Genomic DNA, 16,431 nt, shown 5'->3' on the forward strand with positions numbered 1-16,431 from the left:
ACGGTCAATCAATTTTTCCTATCAAAGCTATTTTCCAGATCTTCTGTCTCCAGTGACAAAGTGCTTCCTCTGCAAAAGGACAATGTTGTCATTTACTCTCAACAAGAGTAGCAAGGATGTTACTTTCTGAAGGTCCGGGTTTATAAATCATCTTGTAGCCGGAGATTCTATAAATTGGAATTTGGCAGATTGTGGGTTGATGGGGCATGAAGCCCAGTGGGTGACCTTGAGCCAGGCACTTTCTCTCGGCCCTTGGAAAGGAAACAATGGCCAACCGCTTCTGAAAAACCTTGCCAAGAAAATTGCAAGGCCTTCTCTGGTCAGTCTTCAAAAATCAGGCGTGATTGAACCAGAAGGGAAGATGATGGTGTGAGTAGGCTGAACTTTGTACACACACACAAAAGTGAAACAGGGAACTCATTTTTCAGCCCATTTCCTCCTTCCTTTTCAAATATGCTTGATACGGAAGGGATCCTTTTTCAGAAATGCAACATAGTCCAGGAGCTTTGACATTGAGAGATCTAACTTCAAGTCCTCACTTGAATACAAAATCAAATGGATAATGTTGGTCGTAAGTACCGTGTTTCCCCGAAAATAAGACACTGTCTTATATTAATTTTTGCTCCAAAAGTTGTGCTGCGTCTTATTTTCGGGGGGTGCCTTATATTTCTCAAATAAGACAAATTCACAGGCAGAAAAGCTGACACCCCCAAAGAAAGTGTACCGTATGTGTTGTGATTCAGCCTGAGGCTGCTCAGGGACCAGCTGTGTCTCTGCTGGCTCCATGCCCGGAGGAGGATGACAGCGCAGAGGAGGGGGCTGAACAGTCGGACGGGGGAGAGGAAAATCAGGAATGGGATGAAGGAGAACAGCATGAGAGCCCCGGTGGGGGGGGGGCTCTCCCCAGCCAGTAGCTTGGAGTCATTAGGTGATGACGCACAAGCTGTCATTGACATGAGACAGAGACGTTCAGAGCAACGAAAGGAGCAGTTAAAGAGATATTTTCACCATTGAAGTAGAAACAGCTGGGTTTGGGTGTGGTACTCATCAGCAGGGTTTAAAAGGCAGGCAAGCCCTTGCAGCCATGTGGAGTATTATCAGCTTGGTGTGGCGTTATCCTGTCTTGTTTCTCGGCGTCTCTGTTCCTGGCTTCTGGCCCAGCAGCTTTGGAAGATCTGTGGGAGGTGTAGGTCTGCTATCTCCAGCCTTGGCTTGGCAGCAAGAATTCTGTATTGCTGCATGGACTTTTGCCCTTCGTGAATATATCTGGAGATACAGCATTTTCCTGTTTGTAAGGACATTTTCTGTTACCTGTGTTTTTCTTGAATTTTATAAAACTGCCTTTGCCTTTTATCAGTGTGTCTGGCTTCTCTTTTTGGGTTGGTATTGGCTTCTGGAGTGACCCAGACAGAACAGTACGGTACACTGATTACGGTACGGTACCTGTCAGTATGGCACCCACACACACAAATGACGGCACTTATATGGTACAACAGTATACTCCCGCTATTGCAGCTTCCGGCCTCCAGAGGAACTACAGTCTACGCACTGTAGTGGAGACTGTAATGGCGGTGAGACAGCATCAGACTGTGTCTGCTGTACTGGACGGTACAAACCAATGGAAGGGGCCAGCAGGGGACGCCACATTATTACGGTACCGCTATGAACAGCTTTGAATGGTACCGTATGTTTTTCCACCGTACTGTATGTAAACTTGACTACGCCTTATTTTCGGGGGGTGCCTTATATTAGCAAATTCTACAAAACCTCTGACATGCCTTACTTTCGGGGTACGTCTTATTTTTGGGGAAACAGGGTATGGAAAAATATTACTTTTTTGATGTTATCATAAGTGAACCGTTGTAGGTCGAAAGCTACCTGCACTAGGGTAAAGTACTGTTATAGTTGTAAGTCACTTTTTGACTGCCGACATAATCTCCAAAAAGGAATACAACTATTTAAAGTGGGTTTATTTGCAATAAAACAATGTTTAAAAAATCGGGCAAGGACAGTTAGGTAAGCTAAAAATGGAGAAAGTTTAGAAAAACAATGCAAGCAGTTCGTACTTGAATGCAACTGAAATTAATTTACATGCCGTTGGGTAAGATATGTTCAGTCAATCAGTAGTTGCAAAAGAATCTAGAAATTTGTGTGTTTGAAGCTGCACGTTGGAATTTTGTTTCCTACCCAATGCTCAAGAGAATTAAAATTTCCTTTATATATAAATAAGTTAGGCAGTCAAGAATCATGACCCCGTAACTAAAAGACTCATAACTATCAGACATCCTTCTCAGACTGAAGCTGGCCTGTATTTATTTTCCTTTGTAGATACTATTCATCTATTTATTTTTCTGTCTTCTCCGGCTTGAATTCTGGTACTGTTTTTGATCTCATATTGGTTCCCCAGCAGCTCTAATTGTTTTGCTAATAGATGTCACCATAGGTTTTATGGATTTTTAAAGATATTTTGATGTTTGGTCTATGAACTGAAAAAGTGGAATTAAAAAAAACTTAACTTGAGGACAGAAGGAAAAGGGAGGACGTGATCGAAACATTTAAATACGTTAAAGGGAGATCCAGGAGGGAAGTGTTTTTAATAGGAAAGTGAACACAAGAACAAGGGGGCACAATCTGAAGTTAGTTGGGGGAAAGATCAAAAGCAACGTGAGAAAATATTATTTCACTGAAAGAGTAGTAGATCCTTGGAACAAACTTCCAGCAGACGTGGTTGGTAAATCCACAGTAACTGAATTTAAACATGCCTGGGATAAACATATATCCATTGTAAGATAAAATACAGGAAATAGTATAAGGGCAGACTAGATGGACCATGAGGTCTTTTTCTGCCGTCAGTCTTCTATGTTTCTATGTTTCTAACTTGGGTTGGAGGGTGAGATCTTTAGCCTTCTTTTCTGTTCCAAACTAAATACTCTTTTTCCCATTCCCTAAAAGGTTCCCTTTGTTCTTTGCAGAAGGAAATATTCATTCCTGTTTCTTCAAGACAAATGAGTTTGAACTCCATTCATCCATTTTTCATTAGACGCAATGTATCTTGACAAAATTGACTAAATTGAACAGGTCCAAAGACGGGCTGCAAGAATGGTGGAAGGTCTTAAGCATAAAACGTATCAGGAAAGACTTCATGAACTCAATCTGTATAGTCTGGAGGACAGAAGGAAAAGGGGGGACATGATCGAAACATTTAAATATGTTAAAGGGTTAAATAAGGTCCAGGAGGGAAGTGTTTTTAATAGGAAAGTGAACACAAGAACAAGGGGACACAATCTGAAGTTAGTTGGGGGAAAGATCAAAAGCAACATGAGAAAATATTATTTCACTGAAAGAGTAGTAGATCCTTGGAACAAACTTCCAGCAGACGTGGTAGATAAATCCGCAGTAACTGAATGTAAACATGCCTGGGATAAACATATATCCATCCTAAGATAAAATACAGAAAATAGTATAAGGGCAGACTAGATGGACCATGAGGTCTTTTTCTGCCGTCAGACTTCTATGTTTCTATCTGGATGGAGTAGACTGAAAATTATCACAATTTGTTTGGATCCAAAAATACACGTTTATTTTAAATGCAATGTGAAATATACACCGAAACCATGGAAACAGCACACTGAATATAAAGTGGAGGCATCCCTATGTTCTCATCACTTGGCTATTCTACAATCCCACATATCTTCTAGGAAAATGCTGGCCTGCTAAGGGCAGGCAGACATTGAAAGCCACTAGAGTTAATAAAATAAATAAGCAAAAAGCACCTTCGAAACCCTTGGACTGAATTCATCCTGAAGTGCCTGATAATGCTGGACTCGAGCAATGTCTTGAGGGAGGGACCTCGAGCCGCCCAGGGTTCAACAAAGAGAGCGCAGGAGGTGGTCATCAGTGAGAGGTGCCCTGATCAAAGGAGTTACTTTCCAGCTGAGTGATTTGGAAATCCACAGCTCTGCAAGAAAATGAAACATGAATGCGTGCCACTTTTGGGGCCAGAGGGCACCAGAGCAACATGAAACATGAAACCCGAGTTAAGAGTGGAAAACAATGGCTAGCAGAATACGATAGATCGTGAATGGAACCATGGTTGAGAAGGAGGAAGCAACGCAACTGCACCCACAAGAAAGCAATGAGCATTCCCACCCTATGTTTTAGACCAGCTGTTGCCAAACTACGGCCCGTGGGCCGCATGCGGCCCGCTGAGGCCATTTATCTGGCCCGCGGGTGAGTGACAGGAGCACAGGTACATACTGTTCTTTTAATTACATTCTCTCCTTAAAGTTCCTTCAAAAAGTACAACACCAATTATATTTCTAACTTATTAATCATTATGCCAAAGTGCTTCCTTCTTTCTTTATACATTTTTCTATAAACCAAGAAAACCTTGTATAGCCAATCAGATGTTAACAAAAGAAAATTAAAAACAAAACATAAACATATATGAATTTCAGATTTCTTCCCCCCCTCTAAATAGTATGTTCCCATTTTGTTTTTTACTTTAAAATAAGGTATGTGCAGTGTGCATAGGGATTTGTTCGTAGTTTTTTTTAATAGTCCGGCCCTACAACAGTTCAAGGGACAATGAACTGGCCCCCTGTGTAAAAAGTTTGGGGACCCCTGTTCTAGACCAACCTTGGCAACTTGAAGATATTTGGACTTCAACTCCCAGAATTCTGGGTGTTGAAGTCCAGATATTAGATTAGATTAGATTAGATTAGATTTATTGGATTTATATGCCGCCCCTCTCCGCAGACTCGGGGCGGCTCACAACAATGGCAAAAACAGTACATAGTAACAAATCTAATATTTAGCAATCTAATTTACAGTTTTAAGTTAAAAAGTCCATAAAAGCAACCCCAATATATATAAAAAACAAGCACACAATCAATCATAGACCAAAACTACATGGGCAAGGGGGAGATGTTTCAATTCCCCCATGCCTGATGGCAGATATCTTCATGTTGACAAGGTTGGGAAACATTGTTCTAGAGAAAAACCAAAGACGTTTAAGCAAGAGATGCATGTACATTAGACAAACTTGCATGCTTTACAACATTTGTTGTGTTTTTCCAGAACAAGCAAGATGACAAACTTTACTGAACATTTTAAAAATAAGCTGGCACTTAAAACTCTGAATTTTTAAATACTGTACTCTGGCACTCAACGCGTGCTTTCTATTTTATACAGAAGGCCTGGGAATTAGAATCTTAAAACACCAAAAAACACGCAGTCCTGTAAGATGCTTCTTGCAGCTTTTTCAGAACTAAATACACACCTTCCTGACTATACACAGAAAAGCACCAGAGAGGAATGGATAATGATCACTGTGTGTTACAATATTAGAGGGTCTGATCAAACTAAGGAGAGGCAGATTCAATTTAATGAACGAATGCATTTGGTGAAGGATGGCTACTTACCGAAGCTTGCTGCGTAGTGATTCCCTCTGACCTCTCAACACTTGTAACAGAGGGTCATCTTCAAATTCTAGCCCATCTGAGTCTACACAAAAGAAAAATAGCATCTCCGTTATTCAAACATCTCTTTTATTTTAAGTCACTTCTGTTAAATCCCACCGCTAATTGTCCCCATTAAAACCAAGCCATATTTCTCTTCTCTTCTCAAACTGCCCAAGGAGCTGCTGATACAGTTCTACAGAAGAATCATTGAGTCTGTCATCTGCACCTCTATAACTGTCTGGTTTGGTGCTGCAACCCAACAGGACTGACACAGACTTCAGAGGAGAATCAGAACTGCAGAAAAAACAATTGCTGCCAATCTGCCTTCCATTGAGGACCTGTATACTGCACGAGTCAAAAAGAGGGCGGGGAAAATATTTACTGACCCCTCACATCCTGGACACAAATTGTTTCAACTCCTACCCTCAAAACGTCGCTACAGAGCACTGCACACCAAGACAACTAGACACAAGAACAGTTTTTTTCCGAACGCCATCACTCTACTAAACAAATAATTCCCTCAACACTGTCAGACTTTCTACTAAATCTGCACTTCTATTCTACTAGTTTTTCTCATCATTCCTATCACCCATTTCCTCCCATGTTGACTGTATGACTGTAACTTGTTGCTTATATCCTAAGATTTTTATTAATATTGCTTCCTCATTGCTTATTTGACCCCTATGACAATCATTAAGTGTTGTACCACATGATTCTTGACAAAAGTACAGTGATCCCTCGATTAGCGCGGGGGTTACGTTCCAAGACCTCCCGCGCTAATCGATTTTCCGCGTTATAGTGGTGCGGAAGTAAAAACACCATCTGCGCATGCGCGCCCTTTTTTCCATGGCCGCACATGCGCAGATGGTGGAGCGATGCAAGTTCGGAGGCTGGCAATGGTGATTTTTCCGGGCTCCTCGCCGCTACCCCCCGCCCGCCCGATTCGCCCCTCTCACCGGCTTTCTTGGGGCAGCGCTGGCGGCAATGGCAATGGCTTCCTTCCCTCCCTCCCTCCTTCCTTCCTTCCTTCCTTCCTCTCACCGGCTTTCTTGGGGCAAAACCGTGGTGTAGAAAAAAAACCGCGGACTTATTTTTTAATTAATATTTTTTGAAAAACCGTGTTGTAGCGTTTCGCACTAATCGAGACCGTGCTAATCGAGGGATCACTGTATATTTTATTTTATGTACGTTGAGAGCATATGCACCAAGACAAATTCCTTGTGTGTCCAATCACACTTGGCCAATAAAAATTCTATTCTATTCTATTCTATTCTATTCTAGGACTCCATTGTATTCTTTAAGCCTAATTTCTTAAGATCTCTTTTTCACCCTCAAGTACAGAATCTTCAGCTGCTACAGCCTTCGTTTTGACTTCCTTCTCCCCCTCCTCCCCCTCCCACTGTCCAGATCTCAAGAACCTTTCTGCCTCTTAATTGAACGTGACCGGTGCCTTTGGCTCTGTTCCCATCTGTGCTGGATAGCAAGGGAATGACACATGCCCAAAGGGTTCCTATTAAAATAACCATGGAGCAGCATCCAGCCGCTACGATTGGAGCTTTCAACTGCTTCCTACTTGGATCAGGGCTATGCGAACTAACAAGGCAGTCAGATGCACAGAAAACCATAGAAACATAGAAGACTGACGGCAGAAAAAGACCTCATGGTCCATCTAGTCTGCCCTTATACTATTTCCTGTCTTTTATCTTACAATGGATATATGTTTATCCCAGGCATGTTTAAATTCAGTTACCGTGGATTTACCAACCACATCTGCTGGAAGTTTGTTCCAAGGATCTACTACTCTTTCAGTGAAATAATATTTCCTCACGTTGCTTTTGATCTTTCCCCCAACTAACTTCAGATTGTGTCCCCTTGTTCTTGTGTTCACTTTCCTATTAAAAACACTTCCCTCCTGAACCTTATTTAACCCTTTAACATATTTAAATGTTTCGATCATGTCCCCCCTTTTCCTTCTGTCCTCCAGACTATACCAGTGAAATAAAGCTTACATGCTACAGCTGTACAACCTGACACTTTTTGTATCATGCCTCTCTCATGCGTTCGTCCTCTCCAACTAGATCCTTTTTTCTTTCCAAGTATGATTAACTTAAGTTGTGGAGTTCAAATTAAATTCACCCTTTGCCCAAGAGAAGCACTCCAGAGGGATCACCCTCTACCCACATGCCCAGGAACAACCAACAAAGGAATCACAATCTTGACCCACGTCCCAGTTCGTGGAAAAACTCCCAAGTAGGGAAGAATAACTTTGCACTTAGGAATGCTCAGCAAAATGCAGTGTAATCCCCCACTTCCCAAAATTTCTGCTGTGACGAAGACCCCCATGATATTCAAGCCACCTACACCTTCTACTTCTGGGTTCTACTACACCTTCTGGGTTCTACTACACCTTCTGGGTTCTACTACACCTTCTGGGTTCTACTACACCTTCAGCCTGCTCCAGCAGTTGGGCAGCCATGTTCAGGAGTTGGGGATGGGAGGGAGTGACAACGTTCTTTGGAATAGCCTCCTCTGGGCCCAAAGTCCTTGAGCTTCTCTTTGGTTTGTCCCGAGGCAACGCCGGAGAGTCAGGTGGGGAGAAGAGCCTTTCAGCAACTACCTGGACAAGACAGGAGGGGGGAAAAGCCGTTCAAACTGCCTTCTGTTCTTAGTAGGGAAGAAGACCCAAGAGCCTAACGCCAACCTTACGAATCCTGCACCTCAAAGGTAAACAACAATATTTCTGTGGGATCAGGCCAAGATACCAGCTAGACGAGCCCAGTGGGTTTGTGTTGAACACTGGCCAATCTAATGAATTTAAGGCCCCAAGGTTAGAGAAGAGGGGCAATAATTCCCTTCCTTGGAACATTGTTTATTTATTCATTAATTCGTGCATTCATTCATTCATTCATTCAATTTTTATGCCGCCCTTCTCCTTAGACTCAGGACGGCTTACAACATGTTAGCAATAGCACTTTTTAACAGAGCCAGCCTATTGCCCCCACAATCCGAGTCCTCATTTTACCCACCTCGGAAGGATGGAAGGCTGAGTCAACCTTGAGATGGTGATGAGATTTGAACCGCTGACCTTCAGATCTACAGTCAGCTTCAGTGGCCCGCAGTACAGCACTCTACCTGCTGCGCCACCCCGGCTCCTTTTAATCTTAAATCACGGTTCTCAAAAGAAAATCCAATGACACGGGATCTTTACAATTGAGTATTATTCAGTTGGCAATCCTGATGATCCCAGGAAAGCACGTATATGCAGCGCATCATGAAGACCTGTACAGTCCAAAATATATTTTGAATCTGAAGCACTACAGTTCTATTTAGGTGGCGCAGTGGTTACAATGCAGTATTGCAGGCAAACTCTGTCCACAGCTAGGAGTTTGATCCTAACTGGCTCAAGGTTGACTCAGCCTTCCATCCTTCTGAGGTTGGTAAAATGAGGACCCAGATTGTTGGGGGCAATAGGCTGACATTGTAAACCACACAGAGAGTACTATGAAGCATTATGGGGCTGTATATAAATCATAGAAAAATAGAAAAATAGAAACATAGAAGACTGACGGCAGAAAAAGACCTCATGGTCCATCTGGTCTGCCCTTATACTATTTCCTGTATTTTATCTTACAATGGATCTATGTTTATCCCAGGCATGTTTAAATGCAGTTACTGTGGATTTACCAATCACGTCTGCTGGAAGTTTATTCCAAGGATCTACTACTCTTTCAGTGAAATAATATTTTCTCACGTTGCTTTTGATCTTTCCCCCAACTTCAGATTGTGTCCCCTTGTTCTTGTGTTCACTTTCCTATTAAAATCACTTCCCTCCTGAACCTTATTTAACCCTTTGACATATTTAAATGTTTCGATCATGTCCTCCCTTTCCCTTCTGTCCTGCAGACTATACAGATTGAGTTCATGAAGTCTTTCCTGATACGTTTTATGCTTAAGACCTTCCACCATTCTTGTAGCCCGTCTTTGGACCCGTTCAATTTTGTCAATATCTTTTTGTAGGTGAGGTCTCCAGAACTGAACACAGTATTCCAAATGTGGTCTCACCAGCGCTCTATATAAGGGGATCACAATCTCCCTCTTCCTGCTTGTTATACCTCTAGCTATGCAGCCAAGCACTATTGCTGTTGCTAATGACACTGATAACAATCAGGCAGATGGATGGATTAGGGCTTGTACCTCTGATAGTACACGTTGAACTGAATGCTTTGTGGGGCTGCGTGTTGACTGTCCGGGGTCTGGAATTGGTTTTGCTTGACTCTGCTTGTCTCTACATAGGCCTGGTCTTCTGCTGAGTTCCAGGTGTGTCCCCTGTTCAGATGGAGCTGCCTGTTGAATATGAGGTGAAGTTGTTTGGCCCGAAGACTCATTGGCTTTTGCAGGTCTTGAAGGAGAAGGTTCCAGGTAATCAGGAATATGGTCTTTTTGTGGGGTTGGATCCTTCACAATTGGTTCATCTCTGCATTCAGGGCCTCCCGCTACCACTATCTCATTACTGGGGGATGTGATTCCAGGAGGCTGCCTAGAAGTGACTCCATTCCTTGCCATGCCCGCACAGGAGCAAGGATGGCACTGACTCTGAGTATATTTAATATCTCGGTGGGGCTCGGAAGTTGATAACACTTTTTGGTCTGTGTCCCTCCGAGGAGTTGGCTCAATTGACTTTAGAACTTCTCTTTCCATCTGCAAGGAGGAATAAAAAAAATATTTAAGAGCAATCCTGGCCTTCTGTTCCAGCACAAAATGAGGAAGTGTCTATTGGGACAATAAACCAAGAATTCCTTCATCAGCTATTGTCTGTTACTTTGATGTTGGGTTTTACTACAAAATAAATTATATACTACGGTGATGTAATTATCGTAAGCCATTTTAACTAATGTATGTCTTCACTGACTCATACAGAAGTCATTTACCAATACAGTGTTCCCTCGATTTTCGCGGGGGATGGGTTCCGAGACCGCCCGCAAAAATCGAATTTCCGCGAAGTAGAGATGCGGAAGTAAATACACTATTTTTGGCTATGAACAGTATCACAAGCCTTCCCTTAACACTTTAAACCCCTAAATTACAATTTTTCATTCCCTTAGGAACCATTTAGATTATTACTCACCATGCTTATTTATTAAAGTTTATTAAAAAAAATATTTATTAAAGGCAGACGAAAGTTTGGCGATGACGTATGATGTCATTGGGCGGGGAAAACCGTGGTATAGGGAAAAAACAGCAAAGTATTTTTTAATTAATATTTTTGAAAAACCATGGTATAGCCATTTCGCGAAGTTCGAACCCGCGAAAATCGAGGGACCACTGTATATGCATTATTTGAAATATTCATCGTAAATATCTGGTTAATTTTTGAACCAAAATCAGAGATACCTTATATGCCTCTATTGCCACAAAGTTTCACAAAAATGAAAGAAAGCAGTCCAAAAGTTATCAGGAGCCATAACACTATGTTCTTTCCTTTAATGGGGCATTCTGTATTTGCCCTGTCAATTTTCTTGACATGCAACAAATTCTGCAGCTGACTTTCAGATAAAACATAACCTAGGCTGCTTGCTAAAACATTCATGAGAATGAAACATTCTTGAGCTGGAGAGTATATGTGGAGGTGAATGCATGTGTGTGATTTGCAGAAATAGGTATTTTATTGTTGTGGTTCAGCCTGAGGCTGCTCAGGGACCGGCTGTGTCTCTGCTGGCTCCATGCCCGGAGGAGGACAGCGAAGAGGAGGGGGCTGAACAGTCGGACGGGGGAGAGGAAAATCAGGAATGGGATGAAGGAGAACAGCATGAGAGCCCGGGGGGGGGGGCTCTCCCCAGCCAGTAGTTTGGAGTCATTAGATGATGAAGCTCAAGCCGTCACTGACATGCGACAGAGACGGTCAGATCAAAGAAAGGAGCAATTAAACAAGTATTAGCAGCACCGAATTAGGAACAGCTGGGTTTGGGTGTGGTCCTCCTTAGCAGGGTTTAAAAGGCAGGCAAGCCCTTGAAACCATGTGGAGTGTTATCAGTTTGGAGTTGCGTTATCCTGTCTTGTTTCTCGGCGTCTCTGTTCCTGGCTTGTGGCCCAGCAGCTTTGGAAGACCCGTGGGAGGTGTAGGTCTGCTATCTACAGCCTCGGCTTGGCAGCAAGAATTCTGTATTGCTGCATGGACTTTTGCCTTCGTGGATATATCTGAAGATACAGCGTTTTCCTGTTTGTAAGGACATTTTCTGTTACCTGTGTTTTTCTTGAATTTTATAAAACTGCCCTTGCCTTTTACCCGTGTGTCTGGCTTCTCTTTTTGGGTTGGTATTGGCTTCTGGAGTGACCCAGACAGAACATTTATGAACTTTTTTTTTTGGCAAATGCTTCTGCAGCAGTCAATTCAAAATCTTAATTCAATGGAATGAAACAGTCACTGCAAAGGAAGCATCTCTTCATTCCATCATCTCAGTTCCAAATCTGCACGTATTCCACTAATTGATTTCATATCCTTACTTTTCCAGAGGTGCAGGTTGATTGGAAAGACAGATTCCTCCAAACCTCAGGAGGCATTGCAGCAACGGCTTTGCTTGCTTCCTCCATCTTCCGCCGCAGGCGCCACTGGAATAGGATGTCATCTTCTGGTTTTAAAGCGTGGGCTATATTAGAACTTGGAGTGGTTTGATAAGGAAGAACTAAGCTTTCTGGAAAACAAAAGAAAAGACATTGTTATGAATTGGAAGTCATCGGTGCGAAAGAGCTGTATCGTGTGGTTCATGACTGCCTCATATAATTGTACAGTGATCCCCCGAGTTTCGCGCTCTCGATCATTGCTAATCGCTGTATCGCGATTTTTCCACCCGATGACGTCACTCCCTTCCTTTCTCATCTTTCTTTCTCTCTCTCTTTCTCTATCTTGCTTCTTCCTCTCTCACACTCTCTTCCTCCCTCTCTCATCTCTTTCTTTCCTTCTCTCGGCAAGCGGCAAGCGAGCAGCCGGGCGGGCGGGCGAACGGGCAAGCGGCAAGCGAGCAGCCGGGCGGGCGGGCGAACGGGCAAGCAGCAAGCGGCAAGCAAGCGGCCGGGCGAGCGGGTGACGGGCAAGCGGCAAGCGATCTTGGGGTTTCCCCTTTGCCTCGGCCGCCCAACAGCTGATCTGCTCCGCAGCGCGGCAGCAGCGAGGAGCCGAAGATGGGGTTTCCCCGTTGCCTGGGCAACGGGGAAACCCCATCTTCGGCTCCTCGCTGCTGCCGCGCTGCGGAGCAGATCAGCTGTTGGGCGGTCTTCCCCGCCGCCCACACGCAAACTCCACCATCTGCGCATGTGCGGCCATGGAAAAAGGGGCGCGGATGCGCAGATGGTGTTTTACTTCCGCACCACTACATCCCGAAATATCGATTATCGCGAGGGGTCTTGGAACGGAACCCTCGCAATAATCGGGGGATCACTGTATAGGTAAAAGGGGCCAATAGGTTACTCGAATCTGATCTTCTACAAAGTTCAAAGAAACCAAGTAAGAGAAAGGATTCTCCACCTCTTCATGACCTTCCAAGATTATGCTTACACAGCTTCTATACGTGGATTGTCCCATTGTCGTACAGATGTTACCATCAGGAAATTGTATTTATTTATTTGATTTGATTTGATTTGATTTGTATGTCGCCCCTCTCTGTAGACTCAGGGTGGCTCACAACAGCAATAAAACAATTCATGACAAATCTAATAATTTAAAAACATTTTTTAAAAAAACCCGTTATTAAAGCAGACATACACACAAACATACCATACATACATTGTATAGGCCCTGGGGGGATGTCTCAATTCCCCCATGCCTGACGGCAGAGGTGGGTTTTAAGGAGTTTATGAAAGGCAAGGAGGGTGAGGGCAGTTCTAATCTCTGGGGGGAGCTGGTTCCAGAGAGTCGGGGCCGCCAGAGAGAAGGCTCTTCCCCTGGGACCAGCCAAACGACATTGTTTAGTCGACAGGATCCGGAGAAGGCCAACTCTGTGGGACTTAATCGGTCGCTGGGATTCGTGCGGCAGAAGGCGGTCCCGGAGATATTCTGGTCCGATGCCATGAAGGGCTTTATAGGTCATAACCAACACTTTGAATTGTGACCGGAAATTGATTGGCAACCAATGCAGACTGCGGAGTGTTGGTGTAACATGGGCATACCTTGGGAAGCCCATGATTGCTCTCGCAGCTGCATTCTGCACGATCTGAAGTTTCCGAACACTTTTCAAAGGTAGCCCCATGTAGAGAGCATTACAGTAGTCGAGCCTCGAGGTGATGAGGGCATGAGTGACTGTGAGCAGTGAGTCCCGGTCCAGATAGGGCCGCAACTGGTGCACCAGGTGAACCTGGGCAAATGTCTCCCTCGCCACAGCTGAAAGATGGTTCTCTAATGTGAGCTGTGGATCGAGGAGGACGCCGAAGTTGGGGACCCTCTCTGAGGGGGTCAATAATTCCCCCCCCCCCCCAGGGTTATGGACAGACAGATGGAATTGTCCTTGGGAGGCAGAACCTTATATTACTTATATTTAAGCAAAATTGTGGTAACTGAAACTTGTCTCTTTATTTCTGTTCCTAGTTTCGGTAAATGTGGAATGTGATTTTCGATCATCTTCTCTACAACTTCTCCCTATGCACCTGAATATGGCTATTATTACCTCCCCTTGGGATTGTACATGCCAACATCCTTCAGCCTATCTTTACCAGATATGTCATTAAGTCACTTCCCTTTTGTGAACTCTGCCTAACCTGGCAACATCTCCTGGAAAAGTAGACCTAGAATCAGATACAACTCCAGGTGTAGTTTCACCATTGTCAAGTAGAAAGGAATAATTATTCTGAGATCTCAGATATCACGCTGTTTCTAATGCAGCCCAGAAATACAACAACTCTTCTGGCAGCTGTTTCAAGTTCAACTTATTATCAATGACCGCATTCAAATCCTTCTCAAATTAAAGTTTTCCAGACCCTGAATCCCCCATATCTTTTATCTGCATCCTGCATTTTGTTTCTCTGTAATAGATTAATTTTCATAAATACACTTACATAGATTGTATTTTAGAAACATAGAAACATAGAAGACTGACGGCAGAAAAAGACCTCATGGTCCATCTAGTCTGCCCTTATACTATTTCCTGTATTTTATCTTACAATGGATATATGTTTATCCCAGGCATGTTTAAATTCAGTTACTGTGGATTTACCAACCACGTCTGCTGGAAGTTTGTTCCAAGGATCTACTACTCTTTCAGTGAAATAATATTTTCTCACGTTGCTTTTGATCTTTCCCCCAACTAACTTCAGATTGTGTCCCCTTGTTCTTGTGTTCACTTTCCTATTAAAAACACTTCCCTCCTAAACCTTATTTAACCCTTTAATATATTTAAATGTTTCGATCATGTCCCCCCTTTTCCTTCTGTCCTCCAGACTATACAGATTGAGTTCATGAAGTCTTTCCTGATACGTTTTATGCTTAAGACCTTCCACCATTCTTGTAGCCCATCTTTGGACCCATTCAATTTTGTCAATATCTTTTTGTAGGTGAGGTCTTCAGAACTGAACACAGTATTCCAAATGTGGTCTCACCAGCGCTCTATATAAGGGGATCACAATCTCCCTCTTCCTGCTTGTTATACCTCTAGCTATGCAGCCAAGCATCCTACTTACTTTTCCTACTGCCCGACCACACTGTTCACCCATTTTGAGACTGTCAGAAATCACTACCCCTAAATCCTTCTCTTCTGAAGTTTTTGCTAACACAGAACTGCCAATGCAATACTCAGATTGAGGATTCCCTTTCCCCAAGTGCATTATTTTACATTTGGAAACATTAAACTGCAGTTTCCATTGCTTTGACCATTTATCTAGTAAAGCTAAATCATTTACCATATTACAGACCCCTCCAGGAATATCAACCCTATTGCACACTTTAGAGTCATTGGCAAATAGGCAAACCTTCCCTACCATTTTTGCTTAAAAATGTATTCTACATCACAGATCTCACCCTACCTTTGACTTGGTGTGCTGCAGGGTGTTGTAGAGTATCTTGAGGCAAGTCTGGGGTGCTATTGGGGTTGGTGGATGTAGCAGTAGAATCAAACCCTCCTGAGCTTACAGGCCTGAAACTACTCAGTGGTGAGATGCTATAAGCAGATTGAGAAAGGCATCTTGTTAGAAAGGAAAGGGGGGATATCAGTTTTCTGAGACCCCAAACAGAGACACAGAACTGGAAAACTGCATTAATCTCTACGGTGATGGACAAAATATAAGTCAGGCCAGTACCTTCTGCTTAGGACCCTAGCTGCTCTTTCCTGCAGGTTCACCGTCTCAGTGTCAAATGCAGAAGCCGCTTGCATTTCTCCCTGCAAAGAGTATATTAAAAAAGTGTAAAGATGGAGAACTCAGGATGGAGATCTCAGGATACAGCTATATTTATGGGAGAAGACATGTCAGGATTCTGCAAAATGGAGAAGAGTGGAATTTTTGACACTTCTAGAAATAGAAACATAGAAACATAGAGGACTGACGGCAGAAAAAGACCTCGTGGTCCATCTAGTCTGCCCTTATACTATTTCCTGTGTTTTATCTTAGGATAGATATATGTTTATCCCAGGCATGTTTAAATTCAGTTACTGTGGATTGACCAACCACGTCTGCTGGAAGTTTGTTCCAAGGATCTACTACTCTTTCAGTGAAATAATATTTCCTCACGTTGCTTTTGATCTTCCCCCCAACTAACTTCAGATTGTGCCCCCTTGTTCTTGTGTTCACTTTCCTATTAAAAACACTTCCCTCCTGAACCTTATTTAACCCTTTAACATATTTAAATGTTTCGATCATGTCCCCCCTTTTCCTTCTGTCCTCCAGACTATGCACACCAATGTAAAATATGTAAGTTATGGAGAGGGGGGGGGGAGGATGGCGAAGTCGGTACTTATGCAATGTGACCATGGAAAGTAACTTTCATGTAGGC

General features: G+C 43.2%; 1 protein-coding gene across 1 annotated transcript in view; it reads right to left on the reverse strand.

The window, feature by feature from the left end:
• Positions 1 to 3,553: 3,553 nt before the first annotated feature.
• The window catches only part of PROSER3 (proline and serine rich 3), a 40,012-nt gene continuing 27,134 nt past the window's right edge, over positions 3,554 to 16,431 (reverse strand). Inside the window, exons 7-13 of the mRNA XM_070763744.1 lie at positions 15,741 to 15,820; positions 15,468 to 15,601; positions 11,964 to 12,151; positions 9,657 to 10,160; positions 7,908 to 8,079; positions 5,424 to 5,505; positions 3,554 to 3,958 (exon numbers count right to left, since the gene is read on the reverse strand). Of these exons, the coding sequence (XP_070619845.1) occupies positions 3,895 to 3,958; positions 5,424 to 5,505; positions 7,908 to 8,079; positions 9,657 to 10,160; positions 11,964 to 12,151; positions 15,468 to 15,601; positions 15,741 to 15,820 (1,224 nt within the window). The 3' untranslated portion in view covers positions 3,554 to 3,894. The remainder of the gene's footprint in view (positions 3,959 to 5,423; positions 5,506 to 7,907; positions 8,080 to 9,656; positions 10,161 to 11,963; positions 12,152 to 15,467; positions 15,602 to 15,740; positions 15,821 to 16,431) is intronic.

The sequence above is a fragment of the Erythrolamprus reginae genome, chromosome 11, assembly GCF_031021105.1.
Source record: "Erythrolamprus reginae isolate rEryReg1 chromosome 11, rEryReg1.hap1, whole genome shotgun sequence".
Classification (NCBI taxonomy): Eukaryota; Metazoa; Chordata; class Lepidosauria; order Squamata; family Dipsadidae; genus Erythrolamprus; species Erythrolamprus reginae.